This window comes from Balaenoptera physalus, assembly GCF_965194825.1.
Source record: "Balaenoptera physalus genome assembly, chromosome: 10".
NCBI lineage: Eukaryota > Metazoa > Chordata > Mammalia > Artiodactyla > Balaenopteridae > Balaenoptera > Balaenoptera physalus.
In genome coordinates this window covers 41,424,126-41,450,786 of record NC_138889.1, presented here as the reverse complement: position 1 = coordinate 41,450,786, position 26,661 = coordinate 41,424,126, and the positions used below count along the sequence as shown (strand labels likewise).

At 44.4% G+C, this 26,661-nt stretch overlaps 1 protein-coding gene across 2 annotated transcripts in view; it reads left to right on the top strand.

Moving 5' to 3' along the window:
* The window catches only part of AMOTL1 (angiomotin like 1), a 176,255-nt gene that overhangs the window by 32,562 nt on the left and 117,032 nt on the right, over nt 1–26,661 (top strand). For both annotated transcript variants that reach the window (XM_082409885.1, XM_082409884.1), the window contains exon 3: nt 11,388–11,441. In XM_082409885.1, coding sequence (XP_082266011.1) covers nt 11,388–11,441 — 54 coding nt within the window. The remainder of the gene's footprint in view (nt 1–11,387; nt 11,442–26,661) is intronic.

The window sequence follows — 26,661 nt, the reverse complement described above, 5'->3', positions numbered from 1 at the left end:
GAACTGCATCAGGGTACATCTTCCAAGCAAGACAACCGCACACAATGGGAGATTGCCGGAAGCGAAGCTTGATACTCTAAGAGAGGACACTTGGATGCAGTCCAGACAAAAACCAATAGCTGTTCACTCTTGTGCCCTGTCGCATTGCCACCCTAGTCACGTTTAGAGGTCCTTAAGCCAGTGTCTCCTCACAGCCCAGCCCATGGAATAAAGTTGAACCTCTTCAGCTTAACATGCAGCCTTCCTTTCCTGATCTGACACCTGCCTGCCTCTCTAGACTCATCTCCTGCTGCTCCTCACTAGAAACAAACCCCTTTCTCATCACTGTATCGACCTCCCCCTGGATCCTTGAATACATCATGCTCTCACACACCTGTGCGTCTTTGCAAAGGCTGTCATTACTGTGTGCCTTCTACTTGGCCAGCTCCTGCTCATCTTTGAAGTTCCAGCTTAAGTCATCTATTCTGGGATCTCTTCCTGCTGCTGCCACCTACCCACCCCCACCCTGATCTGAATGAGTGGTCCATCCTCAGTGCTGCCACAGAACTTGCAGGTTCCTGTGTCACAGAGTTGCCACACTGTATTGTCATTGTCTATATCCTAGACAATGTGTGAGCTTCTTGGGGGCAGACATCTTGTTTTATTCACCTTTGCATCCCTTTCACAAGTAGCCTGGCAAATACTTGATGTATATTTGGTGGTTGGCCAGCTGGCTGGCTGGCTTGATGAATGAACGGATGGATGAATGAATGATGGCTAGGAACATATCCTCTACATATTTCTGCTTTCCTTGAGAATCTTTTTTGACTGTGGCAACCCAACTGGTTGCATAACTTCTTCTGGCACCACTACATCACTTCACCTTACTTTCAGCATACCTAGAGCATTTCATTCAGTGACCCCCCTCTCCCCCCAGGACTTGTTAACCAAAGCTGGATGGCAGAGGAGAGAATTAAGTAGGTGTGGTTTGTCCGCTGGTGCTTTTGTAACTTAGGCAATAGAATCATCCATCATACAATTTTAGAGCAGAAAGAAGCCCTAGGGATCACTGTGACAAAGGGGTGGCTAGAAATTCTATTGTGACCAGCTCCAAGCATTATCACACACCTCCTCGAGTTCACCACATCATGCATCTACAATCTTTGGAGGTATGGCTGGCTCATAGGAAGGGGAACCAGACCTGTGTCTGGATCTACCTAATAGGGAGGCACTGCTCTTGGGTAAGTGATGAGCTTCTGGGGCAGATGGAAAAGCTCAGCTCGGGTGGACAACAGATACCATGATATCTGACCCCAGTTCAGACAATCAGTATGTGATGATGGAGGTGTCCAGGACAGAGTATGGTTGCCTTGCCATATGTGGGTGAAGCACTGTCACAGTGAATCATTGTGGCTGAAATGTGAAAGTCCTTGTGAGCAGCTGGATTAGGGTGGTTCTCAGAGGCCTAGGCTGCGGTTCAGGGAAAGGATGGAGGTCCTAAGAGGACTAGGTAGGGTGGCAAAATGGAAACATGGTGAAATGTTGAAATGAGATGAGAAAACTCACACTAGAAACAAAGTGGCAGCCCCGCTGCGCCAGACCTAAGTCAGAACTGGACGAATTACAAAAGCATATTTGTAATCATTTATTAGGTAGATACGTTACACTAGACATTATGCTATGCCCTTTTCCCTCTATTTTTTAGAATTTATTTTTTATTTTTATTTTTTGTTAAAATGTCTATTTAATTTTTATTTTTTGTTTTTAAAAAAATAATGGTAAAACTCTGAATTCTACCTAAATATGTATGGTAAAATTTTTCACCTTTATTTTATTTATTTATTTATTTTAAATTATTTATTTATTTATTTATTTATTTTTGGCTGTGTTGGGTCTTCGTTTCTGTGCGAGGGCTTTCTCTAGTTGCAGCAAGCGGGGGCCACTCTTCATCGCGGTGCGCGGGCCTCTCACTATTGCGGCCTCTCTTGTTGCGGAGCACAAGCTCCAGACGCGCAGGCTCAGTAGTTGTGGTTCATGGGCCCAGTTGCTCCGCGGCATGTGGGATCTTCCCAGACCAGGGCTCGAACCCGTGTCCCCTACATTGGCAGGCAGACTCTCAACCACTGCGCCACCAGGGAAGCCCTTCACCTTTATTTTTTGAAAGATATTCTTTTTTAGAAAAAATTTTTATTTTATATTGGACTATAGTTGATTTACAGTGTTGTGTTAGTTTCAGGGGTACAGCAAAGTGATTCAGTTATACATGAACATGTATCTATTCTTTTTGAAATTCCTTTCCCATTTAGGTTATTACAGAATATTGAGCAGAGTTCCCTGTGTTATACATTAGGACCGTGTTGATTATCTCTTGTAAATATAGTAGTGGGTATACGTCAATCCCGAAGTGACTTTTTTGTATAGATATAGACTGTCGCCATTCATTCTCACAACCACCTTATTCTCCTTTTATGAATGAAAACACCTGAGCCTGAAGAGACTGAGAAACTTGCTCAAGGTCACTGGCAGAGGGGGGATTTGAACCGAGGTCTGCCTAACGCCAAGCTGCGCCAAGCTATTGCTCCACAACTCATCCTCCAACCCTCGCTACTCTGCCTTCTCAGTTAAAGGCTCTGGTGGCCCAGTTACAGATTTTGTATTGCTTACTTCGTTGTCACAGTAGAAAAGAGCACTAGCTCTGAGCTGGGCCAGAAGATCAGCAGTTCTGTCGCAAAGTGTGGATTACCATCCAAGAGCCTCTGACGGCCGCCTCAGCTAATGCATTGCCAAGGCCTTGACCCACCTGCTTCAGAGGATCTTTCCTCCACCCCCTACCCCACATCCCCTGTTTCCCAACACTGGCCGGTCCCATCTGCTCCATCTCTGAGGCCCACTGTCGGGTAATGGGGTTTACATTTCCAGTGAGGTACCAGGGAAAGTCCTGGAAGTGTCCAGGCCTTGAGGTTTTATTCTTGGCTTTCTGGAGTCCTCCGAGAACTGCATTATCTGCTAGGGAGGCTCAGTCATCCTGGTGAGCCATGGGCCTTGAGACAGGGCCAGATCCACGCAACATCTGCCTCTGTGTTATCCTCAGAGCACTTCGGGCTGCCATGAGGGTGGGTCAGCCTCCAGGAAGCTGGCTGGGGAGAACCCAGGATGTCTGAGGGTGATACAGAATTTCTGCAGGAAAGTCCCTCTGCCACTCCTGCTTCCTACACTCTTAAAATACCCTCAAGGACGTGGGCCGGTGGTTATGCAAACATATTTTAAAGGCTTGGAACACATTTTCCAAATGAAATCATATGCAGTGCCTGACACACAAAACAAAAGGGGGCCAGAGCGCTGTTTCTGATCGGTGCAGTGTAAGCTCCTCTGGCCGCTCCTTTGATTTGCCAGCTGCCACATCAGACGTGTGGGGATTTGTGCGGGAGGGGAGGCCTCCATAGCCCTTCTCAGTGAATCTATAAAACACTTCTTCCTGTTATAGATGTGCTCGCTCAGCTGTTTGGGAATCCTGCTGCCATTCACTCTTCCCAGGGGACCCAACCTGCTTAAGCTCCTCATTAGGGAAGAGTCAGGAAGCGTGGGAAACATAACCTGGCAGTAGGGGCCAGGTGTGTCTAGAAATTCAGTGGTGCTGTTCCCATTCTGGTTATAAAAACAGGAAGGAGCGGATTTCCCTCCTGGTCCCTCTCAAGGTCAGGGAGAGTTTTAACATGTCAGGAAGGAAGGAAGGAAATTTTTCTGAGTGTGGTCTGGGTGCCAAGCACTGCTGTGGGCATTATTTCATTTTGTTCAAATCCTCATTGAAATCTCTTCAAGTAGTTATTATTATCCCCATTTTTCAGATGAGGAAACTGAGGCTTGGGAAGGCATGATAACTAAGGCACCATAAGACTCATATAGCAAACACCAGCAGAACTCACATTCACACTCAGGTCTTCATTCCCCAGAGCTCTGCTCTGTCCATTTCACTTTTCCATCAGCTTCAAAGGGCATCTCCACCTTTCCATGAAGCTTGATCCTTTGTGTCTATATCTTTTTTTTTTTTTAATTTTTAATTTTATATTGGGGTAAAGTTGAGCTTTGTGTCTATTTCTCTTGCATACAGGGTCGTAAAAAGATTAATACAACAGAATCTGTTTTCCATGGTCTCCTATTGGCATTCGTTTTAACAAGTTTCATAAAGGTCATTTCTTTTTACAGAGGAGATACAGGCTAGGCAGGTTTGGAGACTTGTCAAGATTAATGGCAAAACTAAGGCCAGAACTCAGGCCTCTGATTCTCCTGCCAGCACCTACGGTATGCTGACTACTAAGGCCATAGCTTCTTTGAAAGACCATTTTAATGTGAAAAAAGAGAGACTCTTGTGCACCAGGTAGACTCTATTTGCAGCGTCTGAAAGAAGCGATTCCCTCTCAGGCCTCTGTCCAGGATACTGGCGTGGAAAATGGGAGATCAGGATGGTCTCTGCATCTCAGCAGAAACTCAAATCCATCCTACAGATGTCTCTTGTAATGGTGTAGTCATAGATTTCAATGGCAGCAAATGTTTTTACCCTTAATCTTAACACAGGGTATTTTGTCTGATTTCACTCAATAGATCCAACTGAGTGTGAGCTGGAAATGTATGATTTTCCTCTGCAGGGACCTTTTTCTTTGTGTATTTTTGGAATGGTTTATTCTGATTCATGGCCACATACACCTTCTAGTTTCTTCTTGGCTCAGCCAGAGTTTATTTCCTTTGATATGATGTTGAGTGGGGCGTCTTTTAAATCTTCATCTCTATTCCATAGTTGGTAAAAGGAATCCTGGTTGTAGGGGGCTGGATAGATCCAAGTTGTTTATATATTTCATAAAATGTCTTGCTTTTGTTAGTAGCATCTACTTCATGGTATCTGAATTTTTCAGAGACCATATTTAGCATTTTTACCAAAATGAATCCTTGGCTTCCTGTCAGACTTAATATCATATCATCTCTTGGCTTGTATTGTTTCTGCTAAGAGTAATGATTTTTTTTTCAGGTGAGATATAGTGAACTATTCTTCCTATAGAGCCCATTTCTTTTTTCTGGACGTCATCAAACACTTAAAGCAGTTATCTGAGACTTGATTTTCATTTAAGGGAAACAAAACAACTATATTTTCTTTCTCCCTTTCATCAAGGATTATGAAAAAAGTGGGGTTGTAGTAAAATAAAAGAATATTAAACCCTAGGAGAAGGTGAGATGTCCTTTGGGCCAATTCAGCCCTGGAGCTAATGCTGAGACCAATAAATGCAAAATTCTCTTTGATGAAACTATATGGGTGGGTGCATATATTTTCCTGCTCTCCTCTGTTGGCTCGTCCTGAGAGGATGCAGATAGGAGACAGGATAACAGGAGAGAGTCATGCCTTGCTTAGAGCAGACACAGACCCACTCTTCCCTCCTAAATCAGTCCTGCCCATGCTCCCCAGGGTGAGGAGGGGAAGAGGGGCAAGCATTGCTTCTCCACTCTGTTCTGCTGTTAACTAGCAGAGGGCCTCCAGGAGACGGAAGACTACCTGCAGAGAAGGTGAGCAAAGGGCGATGCCAGGGTAGAGAGGGAGGCAGAGGTAAGGCTTAGCTCGCGTCTTCCTGTCTTTCATGCTTGAGATTGGTGACCTCCCGGGGTAGGTGTTGGGAAGGCTGTGCACAGATCCAAGTGGCCTCTGGGTACCATTCTAACTTGTTGTTATGGCATCCGTGCAGCTTTTTCTTGTAAAGGAATTGATAACATCCCTTGGCTGAAAAAAAAAAAACTTCTCCCCATGTGGCATTTAGCCCTCACCCATCTCTTGGGGGAAGAAGCCACATCTGTATGAGACCCCATCTCCTCCTTTTCTCCACTGACCAAGGGGCTGTAGCCCCTGGGGGGCCTCCAGAGTCAAAGCAGCCCATATAAACCTGCCCTCTCTGTGGCCTTTCCTCCAAGCAGAACCTGCAGTCAAGGCAGGCCCTGACACTGCTGCAGCAGAGGCCAGCCAGGGGCTGATGGCACGCCCAGACTCCCGTGGGCCATGGTCCTGGTCCATAGCTGCAGTCCTGCACACTAAGCAGGATATTAGCGATGGCTGTTTTGCTAGAAACCCCTCTTCTAGCCACCTGAAAAGCATTTGGAGTGTGCTTTTAGCTCTAGAAATGGATCTAAGAATTCCTTTGATCCTAGGGTTATGTTCAATGTTGCTATGTGAGCATACTTCATTTACAGAGGAATGAGGGTTACGATTAAGTGAGTTTTCCAGATAACTGAAGTATAACTCTTTAAATGCCTAAATTTTGTTCAGGATTTTACTGTTTTGTAATAGTTGATAAAACTTTTTTCCTATGATTTTTTATAAATTTTCTTGCCCTACTAACCAGAAAATAGTCACACCTTAGTTTATGACTGGGGTTGGACCAAAATCTCATTTAGAAATGTATTGTTGTTCATTTAGAAGCCATAATATGATATCCAACTTGTTTCAACAATTCATAAACATATTTGAATACGCCTAAAAAATAATCTTTACTAGGGCACACAGGAAGGTGTGGATAGTGCTTCAGTTTGGGGATGGAGACTGTGATAGGACAGGAGAGAGGACTTCCATTTTTCAGTTTATACCCATGGATACTAAATGTTTTTTCCTTCACCTTGAATATATATTATTTGCTTATCTAATAAAAATTAATTTAAAACATTTAGAATTATATATAATATAATATATATTATATAAGATTATTAATATTGATGAATAATATATTATTAACTTTATATATATAAAGAAATATTAAAGCTAGGGGTTGGGTTCCCAGGCTAGCTCCCAAAAGTCTGTTCAACTCATGATGTAGCGGGTAACAGCTAGAGTGGATATTAGACATCAGCCCCCTGTGTACTCTGTTTCTGTGGAAAACCTGAGTCCCAGAAATAGTTCACCCTGAGCCCCAGAAACACTTCCTTCTTGCTGCTTTCTCCCCACCTGTCCCACCTTCTAATAAATGCTGCCCTAGAAATAGGATCAGAGACTCCTTCCCTGTCTTCAGTGGCCACGGCAGCAGGAAGCCCATTCTCCTCCAAGGACAGTCAAAAGAGGAGACTCCAGGGACTTCCCTGGTGGCGCAGTGGTGAAGAATCCGCCTACCAATGCAGGGGACACGGGTCCTAGCCCTGGTCTGGGGAGATCCCACATGACACGGGAGCAACTAAACCTGTGTGCCACAACTACTGAGCCTGTGCTCTAGAGCCCACAAGACACAACTACTGAGCCCACGTGCTGCAACTACTGAAGCCCGTGAGCCTAGAGCCCATGCTCTGCAACAAGAGAAGCCACCGCAATGAGAAGCCTGTGCACTGCAACGAAGAGTAGCCCCCACTCGCCGCAACTAGAGAAGAGCCGCGCACAGCAATGAAGACCCAATGCAGCCGAAAATAAATAAACAAAATAAATTAATTTATTTAAAAAAAAAAAAAAAAGAGGGGACTCCAGCATGCCTAAGCCTTCTATGTGGGAGAGAAAGGCACTGTGCTTGGTCTGTCTCACACTTTTCCTGTTTGGCTTCTCCTGACAATACAATGAGATAAGTATTATTATCAGGAAACTGAGGCTTTGAGAGATCTAGTAACACCCCTGTGATTTCTCCCCTAATAATTTGACAGCACTATTTCAACCTATAAGATTGCGCACTGTCCTTTATAACTCAGTGACCCTCCAGCAGAATCATTTCTTTATAAGAGGCCTATAAAAGTCAAGTGTGGGTAAGCACTTTGGACATTGCCTGAGGTTTAGTAAAGTCCTCTGAACCTATTAGAAGGTGAGCAACATGAGGGCAGGAACCTGTTCTGACCACTTTTGTATCTGCGTTGCCTAGCACCATCCTGGAAGCATGGTATATTCCCCATAAATATTGTTTGCTTAACAAGAAACATTATTGTTTGCTCTGCTCTGCTTCCTAAGACAGAAAATTGGAATCATATATTTTAGAAAAATTGTCAACAACAGATATTGAAAGAAGAAAAATATTTTCTCATTAACCTTCAGTTGATTAGGAAATTTAAATAACTAAAGTGCTGTAAGGAAAGATCTTGGCTTATGAGCCATCCATTTATAGGAACAAATTGAAGGGGAATCCACTGTGAGTTAGAACAGTTTGGCAGGCTCCAGAACCTAATCACCTGGTAGAATATTTGTAATGCTCTTCCTATGTGGGAATGCCTGGTCCCAATTCCACATAACCAACTTTCAAGGCACCTCTTAGAAAGCAAACTAAAAGATGGGGCAATGTACATAGCCTTTAATTTGAAGCATAATCTGTGGTTTAGTGATTCCTTTCAGTAACTCAAAATTGTTAAAGGAGAGAAAAGAGCCCATTTTTTCTCAGCTGTAAAGGAGCATGCCATCTAATAATAACTAACATTTACTTGATTTTCACAATGTGACAGTCTCTCTAAATGCTGTAGTTTATTGCATTCTCGCCACAACCTTATGAGTTAGATATGATTATTATCTCCATTTTTGTAGAAAACTAAGGTTAGCAGAAATTAAACTATTAGTTAATAGTGGAGCTGGTATTAGAACCAAGGTCTGGCTGACCCCAAAGCCCTCTGTAGACTGTCTCTCTTGGAATACAAAGGCTAGTTGCCTCCCGGTATGATGGGGAAATAGAGGAGACTGGTCCTGCAGACAGTCCCTCTGAGCTCACCCACTTATGGGTTCAGGGGTCAAAAGCTCCTATTCGGACCAAGAACTGACCGTTGGAATTTGGCAGTGTCAAGGCCAGTGCTGGGCTGCACTAATATCCACTTGAGGTTACTGGTTACAAATTGAAAACAAGACCAGTCAGCATGATGGTGTGCTTCTCCAATGATGTTTCACTGGGTGATGGCAGAGAGAAGGTGAAGAATTAGATTTTATTAGGGTTATGGTTTTCCCAAGGACTTAATATGGGGGGCAGGGAGAAGGAGAAAGAGAGAGAGGGGTAGAGAGGGAGAGATGGATTTGAAGGTGTATGTAAGAGAGAAATGATAATAATAAACCTAGAAACTAGGGTGATTAAAAGAGGCAGGAAGGTCAAGAGAAGAGTGAGGAACGGAGAAAAGATCATGGGATAAGTAAATTATAGGAGCTGTTGGGGTCAAGGAGGCATTGGGTTAGGATAACAGAAAGAATAAGCTGGAAAGGTAGGAGGTGGTGGTTGGAGAGTGGGATGCTTGGCGTTGAGATTACAGTTGGTGTCACTCTGAGAGCAGGGAGCTGGGATAGTTGGAGATCCAGGAAGGGAGAGGATGTTGAAGAGTTGAGAGACCAGCGTATGAGAAGAATCCATTAGGTAGAATTGGAAATAAGAATTATCATGGGAATGGTATTGGGGGACGTGACAGTGATCCAGATGCCAATATCTTCAAGGAATGAGGTAGAATAACACAAGGGTCTGTAGATGGCTGCAGGGAGTAGAGGTGGTGGGCCATGTGGTCTCTTATTTTCAAGGAGAGTCAGGTTTCCATCAGAGTAAGGAATTGAAAGAAACATTCAGAGAAGGGGCTGAGGATATTGGGGATTGTGATGAACCATGAATTCCTGAGGGCAAATAGAGGTTTCTAGGAGGTGGGAGGGGATGGACTGATGCGTGCAAACATTCCCCCAAGCACGTTCACTTCTTGGATTTGAGAGCTCAGATTGTCAGGAGTGGGGGAAAAAGAAGAGGATAGAGAGAAGGGCTAGGCAGCTCAAGAATGGTTACTTTGGGGAGTTCCCTGATGGCCTAGTGGTTAGGATTCTGGGCTTTCACTGCTGTGGCCCTGGTTCAATCCCTGCAGAAGAAGAAGAATGGTTACCTTGGTGAGGAAGAAGGACAGTCTCAACCTGGTCCCCAGCCATTCCTCTGTGAGCACTCTGGCCAAAGTGGCTTCTTTCTGTCCTCCATGGTAATTTGGGTAATTTGTAAACTGACAGTGGAAAACCCAGAGATGACTGAGAGTTTACAGAATGAGAAGACCTTGGCACCTATCCGGGAGCCCTCAGGCTGCTGCAGCTGGTGATCTGATCAGTCTGAGACTATACAAGGCCCCCAGGACATTGCCCAGACTGTTGACTCTCCAACTATCAGTGTCCAAGGACAGGGATGGAGAAGAGACAACCATTTTCCATGTTTGCTCCTTCCTTCCTCTGGCTTTCTCCCAGCAGCTCTCCAGAGCACATCCCCATAGCCCAGGGCCCTCCCAGGCAAGCAGTCAGTCAGTCCTGGTGGAAAACACATAATGCATCTGCAAAGGTTATTCAGGCCACTGACCCAAATAGGGAGATTCCCGCAATCTGACGTGAATTTCTTTAGGACCCTAACTTTCAGACCCTAATTTCTGTTCCTATATTCTGTATTTGAAACCTCTCAACAATAGAAGGACCACCGCTCTGCTCTCCCCACACACACCACACACACACACACACACACACACACACACACACACACACACCCATCACAGCTCTGTGCAGTCATCCATAAGTTACTTAACTTCTGAGCCCCAGTTTCCCTACCTGTGAAATGGAGACATATTGCCTTCCTTGCTCGAACCACGTAGTCTCTTAAGAGGAGGAAATATTGTTTGGAGTGGAGTTAGAATTCAGGTTCAAAAACAAGGAGATGGTTGGGAGTATTGAAAGCTCCTCCTTCCTTGCTGCAAGAAATATTCAAGCTCTGAAAATTCTGCCTCTCCCCATGAAAAGCACAGAAAAACGACTTCCCAAGCATTGGCGTAGGACACACAGTACAAAAAAGCAGGGATTGTTTTAAAACTGGTTATGCTCTAATTTGTAATGAATGGTCGAAGAGGGTGGGGGTGGGGAAGCCACCCTCCAGCCGGGAGTTGGGAGGCAGCGCGCGCGCCCCTGCCGAGCTTGACGGCCGCGGTCGCCTAGCAACGGGCGGCGGGGATGCGCGCGGGGCGCTCCATCGTGAGGGCGCGGGGAGCTCGCCGCCGCTGCTGCGCGCTCTCGGGTCTGCTGGACCCACCAGGAAACTTTGGGGCTCCTGGGCGCCGGGGCGTCGACGCTAGACCCAGCGGACGCCGCGATGCGCCCCGCGGGCTGAGGGCAGAGGATGACGTCGCGGCCCTGCGCGCCCGGCCGGGCGATCCGTGGGGTCGCACCCACGGAAAGTTGGCGCGCACCTGCCCGCGCCCGGAAGACGCTTGGTCCCTGGGTGGAACTGCCCCCCTTGCCAAGTTTCTTTGACAATTTCTTACCCCCAGTGGATGGGGCGTCTGGGACCCCGCGTGGCCCCCGGTTCACGGATTCCGGTCGCTGCGGGAGAGAAACCCGCGCTTTTCTAAGAGACCTACGCGGTAACTGATGCTTAATCCATTAGCCCTGAATGGTTGCGATTCTTTTTTTTTTTTTTTTTCTGCTTTTCTTCTTCCTCCAGACAGTGAGTTTGTGGAAGACGCCTCATCCGCGCCCTACAGCCCCGAGGAGTTAGGTAAGTCTGCCCCTTTTGCTTTTTCTTCTCGAAATCCAGCCCGAGAACCGGGAATTTGGGGGGCGCCCGGGTCCAATCAGCCCGAGGGGCGGAGAGAAACGGCCAGGGAACACACTTCCCCAGCTGTACGTTCCCTTCGCGGTGAGAACTGGCCTTTTCCTGGCGCGTGTGCTTTGGGGATGGCGGGGAAAGTGTCAGCTGTGCCGTGTGTGTGTGTGTGTGTGTGTGTGTGTGTGTGTGTGTGTGTGTGTGTGTGTGTGTGTGTGTGTGTGTGTGTGTGTGTGTGTGTGTGTGTGTGTGTGTGCGTGCGGCACAACAAACTTCCCGACCTGGGGGCCTCTGCAAGCAGCCTGACTCATCCTGCCTGGAAGGATGCGGTGCGGGCTGGCTCAGTCTAGCCAGTACCTGCCACAAGAATGACATCGTGTGGCTAGTTCCTAACCTGAATTTAATGAAGTCCAGGGCCAAAAACGTTCCGGTAATTAAATTTCAAGACTTGGGAGCTGCGTTCCTCCCTGATTTGTTTCTCCTTCAGGTGTCTGGGAATAGGGCATTTCATCTTCCTGTGCCTGTCGTTCTAAGTGTAGATTTGTGGCGGGTGAAGGCGACAGTCTTGTCAGAGACAGACTTCCTCCTGTGAAGAGAAGGAAATTTGCATTGTCGGGATCCCTCTAGGTATTCCTGCCACCCAGTCTCACTTGGTGGCTTAGTGGTTGATGGTTTTTTGTTTTCTGTTTTTTGTTTTTCTCATTCTAGGGTTTAGTTAAGCTGCTAACAATCTGGACTGTCAAGTCTGTCCTTGCTGTTCTTTTATCACCAGCTTGCACTTCTTGCCTGCCTTCCATGAAATGACAGCTGTTTAAAAATGTTTATCCACACTAAGGCTCTCAGCCTTGGGTACCGTGTGTCTGGTCAGCCTCTCCTCCTGGGCTGTATGTCCTCAGCAAGTCCCACACCACCTGAAGTAAAATTCCACCGCAGCAAGGACTTTCATCCTTTTCTAGGAGCCAGGTACCCAAAATAGGTCTGGATCAAGGATGGCGTTGTGAGGCAGGGAAGAGGACCTTGTTTTATTCAGAAGATGTGTTTCTGAAAAGTTGTGAGGCAATCACATCTCTGGAAATGGAATCATAAATTAAACGCATGAGCAAAACTAGCTTTTAAAGGTACACTATGGTGAGTCTTTTTATGAAATGAAAATGATATTTAAACCATAGCTTTGCATGAAGCAGTTTATTGAGAGAGCAGATTCTTGGTGATCTGCTCCACACGTGTTTAATTGTGTGTTAATGACACCAGAATTGGCGCCATTGCATTCACAGAATGGTTTATGTACCAGAAAGGCCCAGGTGATTGACCCTTTTTTGTTTTCCTCTCTTCCCTCCCCGCCCCCCAACAGACTGGACGGCCCAGCTGAGGTGCTGATCAGTAGGGGGAGCCCTTCCGATTAGCAGTAGAAAACTCAGAAAATAACCTTTTTTCTCTTCAGCCCTTCTGTGGGAAAAGCCCAGTTTCTCAAGAAGAAATGAGAGTGTTATAGGAATCCTGGTCCCTCCTGGGCTCTGGGATGGCAGGATGATTGAGAATATAAAACACAAGTCAGATTTTGAGACCAGGGTTCTGGCTGCTTCACCTTCCTTAGCAGATATGTTAACCAGTCTGTTTTCTCATCTTTGAAAAGCTGGGGTTGTGCCAGGTGGCCTCTAAGCATCATCCAGTTCCAGCCTCCTGAGACCGTAAGCCAAAGGAGGCCCATAGCTATCGGGTATTTATTATTTACATTTGGGTGCCATGCTGTTTGGGTGCGTGGTGGCTCCAGAGGGTTTTTCTCTTCCTGACAGAGCAGCTCATTGGATGAGACTGCATTGTTTCCATGCTCTTCAGGTCAAAGAGGGAGCTGGCCTTTCTCCCTTGGAAAGAGTCGTGATACTTTTGGGTGCTTTTCTAAGACACACAGCAGGAAAGATGCCTCCTACAGCAGTTGATGAGCTTGTCCAGCAGCCATTCCTTCTGGAGCACAGAAGAGCACAGATTCACCCCCTGGCCAGGATCTAAGGGAACTGGAGAAGAGGTGGAGGGAGGTCGTAAACAGTTAGTTTGAATTCTATCACTGCACTTACCTGTGACCTTGGGCAGGTGACTAAACTGCTCTGAGCCTCAGTTATCTCTCAACCTAATTGGAGACCTTGCATGGCTGGGGTCAATGGTGTGTGTAGAGTCCTAGCCCCATGGGTAGTATGTGCAGGTATTCAGGAAGTGCTTATTGCTGTTACTTTATTGGTAGTATTCACTTGAAAGACACTTATTTCCCGTGCATGATGGAATAGCTCTCATCAATTGTCCCAACCTATTAACTAAAACCATTTTCATTTCGAGAAATTTCTCTGCAACTTACCTAGTCTCCAAACACATATTCTTAGGAATGGTGATGAGGTCGATTGAATTATTTAGTGATTTATTCTTGGAGCAGAGTGTGGAATGGTGTTCCATCTGGGGTCTTCGGTGACGATCCCACTACTTTCTTGTGGCATGATAGGTAGTTGGTTTTGCCTCCAAATTTTCATGTAAGTCTCCAAATGAACTATGACTTGCTCTTTGGGGGATTTATTCTCAGTGTTGTGGCAAGATCATGTAATGGACTTAAGTAACCAAAAAGGGGTTTTTGAAAAGAATGGAAAAAGGAGCCTATCTCTAGATGAATGCTGTATTGAAGGTGTCCTCTGATGGAGAGTCCAGAAATATGCCCTTTCTCCTGTGATGGTTCCACTTTCTACACCTTTCCATAGTCTTTCTATAGTCCCACCCATAGGGAGAAGTGATGGCCATCTGAGGGGGTGAGAAAGAATGCATGGAGAGTTGGGATGAACGCAGATGTGATCATGTCTGCCCGTCTAATAACCTTTATCAACTTCCCACTACCTGGAGGATAGACATTTGGTTAGCCATGGGAGGACCTCCATGATTTGCATTACCCCCAGCCACCATAACCTTCCAATTACATTGAACTATGGGACAGTCCTCTAAATGCAGCTCTCTTCCCGTTGCCTGCCTGCCTGCCTTTCCTCCCCCTTCTCTCTTCCTCCCCTGGCTGGCTCCTACCCTTCTTTCAACACTAAGTCCACGTGTCATGTACTCCTAGTGGTTCTTAACCCTAGACGTTAGAATCAGGGGAGCTATTAAAAGTCCCGAGACCAAGTCCTAACCAATGACATCAGAATCCCTGGAGTGTGGACCGAAGCATCAGTGTTTCATCGGTGTGTACTTTAAAAATTGGGTCTCAGTGATTCCAGTGTGTAACCATGGTTGTTAGCTACCATACTAGGTTGTGGTCACCACACTTTTCTTTGCAAATCTAGCAGCCAGCCCACTGCCTGGCACATGTAAGTCTTCAGTAAATGCTTGTTGAATGTGTGAGTGAGGGTCACCGCTGAGATGCTTTGTCTTTTCATGATTATATACTCCTAAGATTGGCCTCTCTGCTTGTCATAACAGTGCCTTGGGGCACTTGAATCCTTTGACCTTTGACCTATAGCTCTCTCCTTTGTTCATTCCTTAGGCTTAATCAGTTTATTTTCTTTCTTAAAAATTGAAATCCTAAAACCACTTTTTTAGTATAAAAGTAACACATGCTTACTTTAGAAAATTTGAACATTAGAAAGAATAGGGGAAAAGTTCACTCCCTCACCATCCAAAAGCACACGGATGGGTCCTTGTTTCCATAACTTTTCCCAATTTGCTGCCCTTATGGGAGTTGCTTGACCCTCTGGCACACCTCATTGAGCTCAGTTGATGCTCTCTTTTGCTCAGACCCTGTGAACTTTCCTGAGTTCCAAAAGGAGTGCTCATGAGAATAGCATTCTTGGGAGAGAACAGGGCCAATGCCCCCAGGGCCAGTGTACCGCGAGAAAGGATTTTCTTGTGCTATTCTTGCCTTCCTCATTCAAGCAGGATGTAGGGGCTTTATTAGAATAAATGATAACAGTTGTGTAACTTCTTTAAAATAATGACTTAAATGTTTGCCAGCCCACCCCCTAGCCCTCCTAAAATAGGAGATGAGATTGCATTGTTGGATAAAAGTACTTACGTCTTTCAGAGAGCAGCAGCTGGTAAGTATAAAATTAGTCAGGATAGATAGGCTAACTGCTACAACAAACAAGCCCAAATGTCAGTGGCTTAACACCATAAAGGTGGTGTTTGTTGCTTGTGTTGTAGTCTGGTGTTGAGCTGTCGGAGGGCTCTGCTCCATGTGGTCATGGAGAGCCCCAGGCTCCTTCCCTGCCTTGGCTCCATCCTACCCTACAGCATCAGGTTCCTTCACTGGATCCTTTGAATCCATTTGGCAAACAAGTCAATAAGGTGAGCAAGACCAAGGTATGCTCACCAATGGTTGTCTCAGTCTGGAGGTAACACACTGACCTTCCCTCATATTCCAAAGGTGGAAGCTAGTCCCATAACCTCATCCACATGGAAGGAGGCTGGGAAACGTAGTCTAGTAATGTGCCAGGAAGAAGAGGAGTGCACTTACATTGGGGATCACCAGCTGTCACATGCCTCTTATTGTTCTAACCACAATGACTGAGCTACATCCTGGCCTTTGTATTGTTTAGGATACTGGTTTGGCTGCTACAACCAAGGCTAAAATGACAGTGACTGAAACAAGAAACAAGTTAAATTCTTTTTCACTTGGAGCATAAGCAATCCAGTGCTGATATGGTGGCTTCGTTGTCCTCTGATATTCGCAAATGGAGCTTCCATGCAGTGGGCTAAGGTGGCTGCTTCAGATCCCACCATCACATCCACATTCCAGTCTATAGGAAAGAGAGAAGGAAAGTGGAGGGCATAACCTAAAAGCTGCATGCGTTATTTCACTTACATTCCTTTGGACTGAACTTTAGTCAGATGGCCATACCTAACTCCAAGAAGGCTGGGAAATCTGGGTGGGAGTAAGGTGGAGTCTATTACTGGAAGGATGATTGAGTAGGATACAGGGAGAAAGAGGTGCTGGATAACGAGTAATCTTTTCAACCAGTTCTAGGAAGCATGTCTTAGTGGTTAAGTGCATGGACTTGGAGTCGTACTCTGTGTATGGTTTGAATTTTGTCCCACCTCTTATTTGCTCTATGACCTTGGGCAAGTTACTTCATCTATATCTGTTTCCTAACCTGTAAAGTCATGTGGTGGCTCTTTTCTGATGTCGTTCCAGACCCACTCACCATCCTTCACTACCCTGGTCTGTGCCCTGGAAAACTTACCTTTTGGAATGTAGCCTCTGGCTTCCAGTTTGGCCAGTGAGAGGTACTGGCAGCATATGGGAGGGTGGAAACCAAGAGATGTCAGGGTACTTAGTCCCTTCCTGTCAGGCTGTGGGATAATGTGGCTGGATTAGTTTAGGCCACTGCTTCCTCTCTTACAGCATCAGATCGTGCTGGGTTCTGGAACCTCCCTTTCTGCTCCTCCATCCCATTTTCCCTTAACCCTGCCCAACACACTTTGATCAGCAGTCCCTTCATCAGACTCTCTTCAGTCACTTTTTTGAAGCATACCATCCATTTCCTGTTAGGACCCTAGCTGATATGATGGGGGTAATAATAGTATCAGCCTCAGACCATGGTGGTGAGGGCAAATGGGTTTTAGAAGGAACCCTTGAATGTCGTAACCATCGTTAAATGTTTACTATGTTTCACGTCCCTAGCCGAATGCTCCGATCCCTTCAGGCATGGTCATACCTTCTGAAAGACCTGACTTTTGACGTATAAATGAAATAATATGGCCATTCATCTCCTCTTCCCCACCCCGTGTTAGGAAGATGAAGCAAGACCTAAGAGTAGTGAACAAATCTCTTCCTGCATCCAAAGTTTTCTTCCCCCCCGTCATATGGGGATGAATAAGGAGAAAGATCCCGGGCCTTTATTATTATTCACCTACTCTATGCTGGGCACTTTACAGGTGTAAACAGTCTACCCAGCTTCCCAGCTTGGGGTTTAAATCATGTCACCCACATTGATAGCCCCAAATATAATGATTTCCAAGGATTTGCCTGCCCATATTACTAACAAATCAAGTCTTTCTCTAAAGCTACCCTCTAATTTTAGGCCCAAGAATTCTCAGGGGTGCTTGTTCACATCCACAGCTTCAGTTCTGGCTGCTCTAGCCTTTTGCCAAGGGAGCTGGAGTCCAGATACACCTTACTGAGGCCAGTGGACACCTGGGTAATTGCACCACGTCCTCTTTCTTCAGAAACCGGTGACCACACGACACAGCCATGACTGCTGCTGCCCCTGCTTACACCAGAACCTGGAGGCTTGGTGTTCGCCTGCTGGGAGCCTGACTGATTTCCCAGTGTCCTGCCCTGTGCTGGCCGCAGAGTGGGCCCAGGGCCTTCTAATCACTACACAAGCCCAGACTCACCGACGGTCTGGGATCAGGTTGGCTACCTTCCCAGCTCTGAGCTGGTCTCTAAACGGCCAGGGCCATTCACCCCATCCCTGGATCCACCCCCAGATCTCTCCACCCTTAGAAGCCTATCTGTCCTGCCTTCTTCCTCCCCCAGCTCCGGGCATAGCTTCTGAGAGGGAGGGAGTTTTCACCCCAGTTTAACTTTTCCTCAGGATGATTGACAGTGGAAAATTCAATTCCCTGCACAGGAAACCTCACCCTACCACAGGGGTGTGGTCTGGCCTCCCAGCTCCAACAAAACAATCACAGAAAGGCTCACCATTGTTATAGTTTCCTAAACCTGGGCGCTCAGTCTCTTCCACAGTTGATCTTGTTAAGTTTATCAGCTCATTTCATCCTCAGAACAACTCAGTGAAGCAGAAGGAATTATTTTCACCTCATGGAGGAGGAAACAGAGGCTCAGAGGGGTTAATTTATCTGCCCAATGTCACACAGCTAGTTAAAGGTGAAACTTCCATTCAAAATATAATCTCTGGCTCCAGAGCCAATCTCAGTTTCTTGGAGAGGAGAATATACAAGTTGCCCTCCTCCCAGGAGGATTTGGTGGTGGGCTGAATGCTATAAATAATGCAAAAGGAACTAGCCCAGGGCCTGCCAGCACAGTATATGGCTGTTCGGTACGTTCTCTGTTGAATAAATGAATGAATAGTAGGTGCTCAAAGCCATATATATATATTTTTTTTCTTTAGACCCCCAAATAATGATTAATATGCTCCAAAGGAATTTTCCATAACGGGATCTGAAGCAACAACCAGAAAAACTCTTCCTAGCTTCCTTCATTTAGTTCCTGCTCTGTATTACAGGGCCAAGTCCCTGGGACAGGAAACCTCTTATGGTTTCCTGATGGTACTGACGCCATTTCTAAAGGAAACTAGACCTTGGAAGCAGCACAGTTTGGGGCGGGACAGTGGCAGCCTGGAGGGGTATCTGACAGCATAACTGAGGGCAGGTGGACTTGGGTCTGGGTGTAAAACTCAACCCAACTCCGCTAATGTTTGTTTGTGAAGTGACACTACTCATTGCCCAGGAGGTAAGATTTTATTTCAGGGTGTTCTCCTTGGGAGGGAGAATGGAGTAGGACGGGGAAAATGACAATCAGTTCTGGGAGATAAAGGGTTATCTACCTTGGCTAAAAGAGCAAGGAAGGTGGTATGGAATAGTGGGATAAAACAGAGACAACACACACACACACACACACACAGAGGAAAATGGAAAGGGCATTTTCCTTGCCGAAGAGATGTTTTACTAGAAAAATATAGGACTGTGTCCAGTCATTCCTGAATGTTAAACACAAACCACCTAGAAACCGTGATATTTCATCAATTGTTAAGGACTTCCGGAGTCTAAAGAGTGTAAAATAACCAGCTTGATCTGTTCAAGAATGCTATGATTATGGTTTCTGGGTCACATTCTTACTGAATGATCTTTCTGGAATATGTCCCGTTGGTTTTGGTTTCTCTCAAATCAGTTGTGCCCATGGTGGTTGCATTAAAATGGCTTGCTGGGACTTGTCAGCTCTCACTGTCTCTCCTGGGTTACCCCTTCCCCTTTTCTTCTTTCTCCCCGCTTCTGGCTCCCTGTATCCCCCGGCCCCAGCCCCCACCTCCGCCTCAGTTCCCCTCAGTCTGTCCCCTCCCCCTTTCCCCTCTTGCTGCCTCCTTCCTGTTCCCATGTTAAGTTAGAATACAGACAGAAAAGGCAGTGCTTGCCTTGCTAGGGCCCTCTGCCAGAAAAATGGAACAGGTCAAATTATAAAAAAGGATTAAAAAAGAATGCTCTTTGGCAAAATGGGGGAAACAGATGTTCAGGGGTGGTTTTGCTGTCTCGGGCTGTCTGCCGCCTGCTGAAACACACTCCTTATAGGATAGCTACATACAGACATTCATCGTCATGGCACACATGTGGTTGTTTTAATGTCAAATCTGTATCTATATATTTGTCTCTGCTTAATTCTCCTCTCTCCGTGACCTTTGTAGCCCCAAATCCAGAGTTGGCAAGATTACTGACCACCTGATATAGAAAGATTTATTTTCAGCCTCTTCTCAGAGGGTTTTTTTTTTTTTTTTTTGGCTAGGAAATTTTTATTTATTTAAAAAAAATTTATTGAAATATAAAGTTTTGTACAGCAAAGTGATTCAGTTATACTTTTATATATATATATATATATATTATTTTTCAGATTATTTTCCCTTATAGATTATTACAAGATATTGAGTTCCCTGTGCTGTACAGTAGGTCCTTGTTGATTACCTATTTTATATATAGTAGTGTGTATATGTTAATCCCAAACTCCTAATTTATCCCTTCCCCCACTTTCCCCTTTGGTAACCACAAGTTTGTTTTACATGTCTGTGAGTCTATTTCTGTTCTGTAAATAAGTTCATTCGTATCATTTTTTTTTTTAGATTCCACATATGAGTGACATCATATGATATTTGTCTTTCTCTGTCTGACTTACTTAGTATGATAATCTCTAGGTCCATCCATGTTGTTACAAATGGCATTATTTCATTCTTTTTTTAATGGCTGAGTAATATTCCATTGTATATATATACCACATCTTTATCCATTGATCAGCTGATAGACATTTGTGTTGATTCCATGTCTTGGCTATTGTAAATAGTGCTGCAATAAACATTGGGGTGCATGTATTTTTTTCTAATTATAGTTTTCTCTGGATATATGCCCAGAAGTGGGATTGGTGGATCATATGGTAACATTATTTTTGTTTTTTTAAGGAACGTCCATACTGTTTGCACCAATTTACATTCCCACCAACAGTGTAGGAGGGTTGCCTTTTCTCCACACCCTCAGAGGGCTTTTTTTTAAGACTGCCAGGAAGAGTGGACACTGGAGCTGCTTTCAGGTCACTGTAAATATTTTATGGAAGCTTCAGGTTCTTAAGAAAATAGAGAAGGAACTTGTTGGTGCAGAACCTGGTCTGAAATGAACCCTACGGAAAGTTCATGGTTGAAGGTCTCCTGCTGGGACTTGTAACCTGCCAGAGGTCCTTTGCTTCTGTCTCCCAAAAGGCTTGCTATTTACTGGCTGTTGACCAAAGATAAAAGTCCATTACGTAGCCCCTGTGGTTGGCCAGCCAGAGAATTCAGACTATCTCCTTTAAAAAAATATTTCCCTTTTGGCTCTAAAAGCCATTTCCACCACAGACTCAAAAGAGGGATTCCAGATTCTGAACATTTGCTGTAGACTGAGGAGTGTGGCAGGCTGTAGACTGAGGAGTGTGGCAGGCTGTTTCCGTGCCTGTCGGACCCTTGTGTGGGTTAACTTCACATGCCCACCTGGTGCCTCCCCCTCTAGTGGTTCCCCCTTGTCATGTAGGAGTGTAACGAGCATTCAGTGAGTTAGAACATCTAAAGCACTTAGAACAGTGCCTGACAGATGACCAGTGTTTAGTAAATGTTACCCTGATTTTACTGCTTTCCTTTTTCCCCGCCTTCCTTCACGTCCCTCATCACTTTCAAGTATGTCTTCCTTCCCTGAGCTCCATTCTGTTTCTTCTCCCCTATTCTGTTCATCTAGTGACACTGAAAGAAAAGGGGAAAGAGAATCAATTATGAAAGTATAAAGCTAGAGCTACCACCAGCCCAAACAGTGCCTCTGAGCAAATTAGAAAACAGCATCCCCTCCAAGTGGATGGAGAGCAGAGGCCATGTTTCCAGTTTAGCGAGTAGAGGGCAAGCTAGATTTTGACACCTCTGCTTCATTCAATTCGTCAGCCCGGCACTCTTGTGCAGTGAACGGCTTATACAACTGGACATGGTAGCCTGGATTCCCCACTCCCAGCCTTCTCTTGGATACTTTTTCCCTTTTCTGGGAACTCTTTCAGTGTTGTGTAACTACTAGAAAGCCTAAATTCTTCCTTGAATAGTCCTTTTTTAAAAAAATAACAGAATATTTTTATTAGGTGTTAATTGGATACTTTTGATATGATACGAAGTTGGGATTATTAGTTGAATAGAATGCAGACAAGTAGACGTATTTTTTTTCTAGATAACAAAGTCTCTGCTCAGTTATCTGACTGACATAACATTAGGGCTATAGAAGTGAGCAAGGCAGTCACAGGCCTTGCTCACTGGAGAGAGGGCAGTCATTAAAATATAATTACACAAATTATTATTTAATTGCCCTTGTAACAAGTTCTTTTTTTTTGAATTTTATTTTTTTATATAGCAGGTTCTTATTAGTTATCTATTTTATACATATTAGTGTATATATGTCAATCCCAATCTCCCAATTCATCACACCACCACCACCACCCCCGCCGCCACTTTCCCCCCTTGGTGTCCATACATTTGTTCTCTACATCTTTGTCTCTATTTCTGCATTGCAAACCGGTTCTTCTGTACCATTTTTCTAGATTCCACATATATGCGTTAATATACAATATTTGTTTTTCTCTTTCTGACTTAATTCACTCTGTATGACAGTCTCTAGGTCCATCCACGTCTCTACAAATGACCCAATTTCGTTCCTTTTTATGGCTGAGTAATATTCCATTGTATATATGTACCACATCTTCTTTATCCATTCGTCTGTCGATGGGCATTTAGGTTGCTTCCATGACTTGGCTATTGTAAATAGTGCTGCAATGAACATTGGGGTGCATGTGTCTTTTTGAATTATGGTTTTCTCTTGGTATATGCCCAGTAGTGGGATTGCTGGGTCATATGGTAGTTCTATTTTTAGTTTTTTAAGGAACCTCCATACTGTTCTCCATAGTGGCTGTATCAGTTTACATTCCCACCAACAGTGCAAGAGGGTTCCCTTTTCTCCACACCCTCTCCAGCATTTATTGTTTATAGATTTTCTGATGAAGGCCGTTCTGACCGGTGTGAGGTGATACCTCGTTGTAGTTTTGATTTGTATTTCTCTAATACTTAGTGATGTGGAGCAGCTTTTCATGTGCCTCTTGGCCATCTGTATGTCTTCTTTGAAGAGATGTCTGTTTAGGTCTTCTGCCCATTTTTGGATTGGGATGTTTGTTTTTTTAATATTGAGCTGCACTGAATAGTTCTTTTAAAATAGATTCCCCCAAATTTTTTACATTATTTTCCCCAAGTTCCGATTTACTGAATAAAAACTGTGTCTGAAACTTGCAATACTTATGCCAATAGTTAACCAAAAATTATTTACTCCAGTTCAAATGGCATTTTAGAATGTATTAAAATAAAAAGAGCTCATATTTGTGGAGTGCTTTTCATGTATAGGTGTCTTGTTAAGAACTTTATGTCAGGAATCTCAAAGCAATGCTGTGAAGCAGGTACTATTGTTTCCCTCATTTGACAGATGGGGAGCTGGAGCTTAGACAAGTTCAATAACTTGCCAAGTCACACCTGGGAAGTGGTGGAGCTGGGGCTTGAGCCTAGCTTTGTTCTCTCTTGCTGGGATTCCTAACCTCTGTCCTCAATTCCAGAGCAAGTTACTAGAACCCAAACTCCTGATTCTCAGTGGCTGATTCTTGGCAGAACCATGATTTGCATCCAGGCCTATCTGACTGTAAAATTATGGGCTGACCCATTTACAGTGCTGCCTTCAACTTGCCACACACTGCAGGCTGGGCTTGGGGACACAAGGGTGAATGAGAAATAATCCTTCCCTGGGAGAGAAAGCCCAATTAACAGAAAAGTTTACAGTGTGGTACTCTGGCTCCTCCAGACCAGTGGGCTCTTATTGACTGTGTGATCTTGTGTAGGTTATCTAAGCTTTCTAGGCTTTACCCATCTGTGATATGGGAATGCAAATACCTACTTCATAGGGTAGTTGGGAGGGATTAAATGAGATGATATATATATACACACACACACACGAAGTGATTAGCACATAGTTGGCACTCCATGAGTGGTTGCAATTATTTTTTATTATGGTGAGTGCTATATAGGAAGTATTCAAGGGACCGTGGGACCCCTGAGAAGAGGAACCTGACTCAGTCATGGAGGTCAAGGGGAAGCCAGGCAGGCTTACTGGAGGTCATCTACCCTTCACAGCATGTGCTGCAAGAGGAAAGGTACAGGGCATGAACAGGTTACGTCTGTGTTAGGACAGCTGGTGGCAGCCAAAGTCAGCTCCTCCTCTGGGGTCCCCGAAAGTGAGTTCTGAATACTGGAGTGAAGGTGAATGAAGCGGAATCTTCTCCCTTGTACAAGCCCAGGTTGAGCTTGGAAACTCTACAAAGTGGGACTGTGACCTCATTATCTCTTTCCTCAAAATGCCGTGCACATCTTGATGACTCACAGGGTCTGTTTGTCCCACTCTTAAAAGGCCTTTAAATTTGGCATGGGAGGGTTCAGTGGGACAAAGCTGTTACACTGTGTCCATTTGAATTTCACTCCTTCTTCCATTATGATCATCATTATCGCTTTTTACTACTGTCAGCTTGACATTGCACACTGTTTGCCAAATGAGAGACTGAGGCATCCTCTAAAGTAAGTATAGCGGTATCACCCACGTAGGCAGGTAACTGTCAGAATTTGCAAAATCCAAACTGGGTATCCAAAAATAGAGGATACCCAGTTAAATTTCAGGTAAACAGCAAATGATTTTTTTTAGTAGTATATATATGTCCCTTGCAATATTTGGGACATGATATACTAAAACATTTTGTTGCTTATCTGATATTCACATCCAGCTGGTGGTGTCTGGCAGCTCTTGGTGTGGGAGCAGCATCTGGGGGTGCTCTGCTTTTCGTGTCAGATTTTTTTTTTTAATTAATTAATTTATTTATTTTTGGCTGTGTTGGGTCTTCGTTTCTGTGCGAGGGCTTTCTCTAGTTGCGGTGAGCGGGGGCCACTCTTCATCGCGGTGCGCGGGCCTCTCACTATCGCGGCCTCTCCTGCCGCGGAGCACAGGCTCCAGACGCGCAGGCTCAGTAATTGTGGCTCACGGGCTTTGTTGCTCCGCGGCATGTGGGATCTTCCCAGACCAGGGCTCGAACCCGTGTCGCCTGCACTGGCAGGCAGATTCTCAACCACTGCGCCACCAGGGAAGCCCCATGTCAGATTTTAGCTTGCTCTGTTAGAAGGTGTGGTAAAACATGGCTCAGGTCCTGTCACTGGGTATTTAGTCCCCACTGGACTCCACTTAGGTGCTTACATTATTGAGAACTGATTGCTGACGGGTGCGCTATTTTATCAATTAGAACATGGTTGTTGGAAATTAGCCCTTCCTACAGCAGAAATCCTGAACAGCTTCAGGGATTTGGTGCATGCTCATTTTGCATAATATATAAACACAGGAGCATTTGCCTGCTCCTGGATGGGCTACATGACTTATGGAGTCTGGATATTGAGGTTTTGTTTTTTTCCATTCTCTCTTGCAACAGAAGCTCAGGTCTGGTCTACTCGTTTAGAGCATCTTAGTGTCCTCATTGGAGGGAACACCCAGTGCCCTCTTTCCTTAATGCATGGTCCCTCAGCCTGGGCTACATCATCACCAGAGGGGGTGATGTATATATGGGGGAAGGGGTCCTGCTTTATGAGAAAACCTAATTTATTGTTATGCAGTGATCATTATTATAACACTTTCTTTGAGGGAGCTGAAACCTGATTTCCTGTTTCTTGCACCCAGTTGTCCATGTTTTACCTTCTAGAGCTTTCAAACATTTTTTTTTTTTTTACTGTGACCCTACATAAAGATACATTTTACATTTAGACCCATACAAATTTGAATATAAATATAACTAAAACAGAAGTTTCATGGAATAGCAATTACTCCTTATTAGACTGGCTGCATCTGATATTTTCCACTTTGTTCTATTTTATTTATTTAAAGTGCTGATTAACCTGTTCAGTTGATTTCCACTAATAGGTTGCCTACTACCGTTTGAAAAACAACACTCTAGAGTGTTTATAGTAAATACAGAGTCAGTCTGTACCTCTTTTCTTTCTGTAAGCTCTCAAAATATTTTAAGAGGACTATCAAATTGTATCTTAATCTTTTCTCCCTACTAGGTCTCTTGTTTTATTATTATTTTTTAATTGAAGTATAGTTGATTTACAATATTGTGTTAGTTTCGGGTGTAGAGCAAAGTGATTCAGCTATACATATATGTGTATATATATATTATTTTTTCTCTTCTTTGCCATTATAGTTTATTACAAGATATTGAATATAGTTCCCTGTGCTATTCAGTATATCCTGTTGTTTATCTATTTTATACGTAGTAATGTGCATCTGTTAATCCCATACTCCCACTTTAACCCTCCCCCTTGCCCCTTTGGTAACCATAAGTTTATTTTCTATGTCTGTGAGTCTACTTCTGTTTTGTAAATAAGTTCATGTGTACTATTTTTTTAGATTCCACATATAAGTGATATCATATAATATTTGTCTGACTTACTTCACTTAGTATGATAATCTCTAGGTCCATCCATGTTGCTGCAAATGGCATTATTTCATTCTTTTTTTATGGCTGACTAGTATTCCATTGTATATATATATACCACATCTTCTTTATCCATTTATCTGTCGATGGGCACTTAGGTTGCTTCCATGTCTTGGCTATTATAAACAGTACTACTATGAACATTGAGTTGCATGTATCTTTTCAAATTAGAGCTTTCGTCTTTTCTGGGTATATGCCCAGGAGTGGGATTGCCAGATCATATGGTAACTCTATTTTTAGTTTTTTGAGAAACGTCCATACTGTTTTCCACAGTGGCTGTAGGTCTCTTTTTTAATATGCTCTGGTTTCTCCATCCATTCCCATCCTGCTCAACCTCTGCTGAGTGCTTTCGAAGAGGAAAGT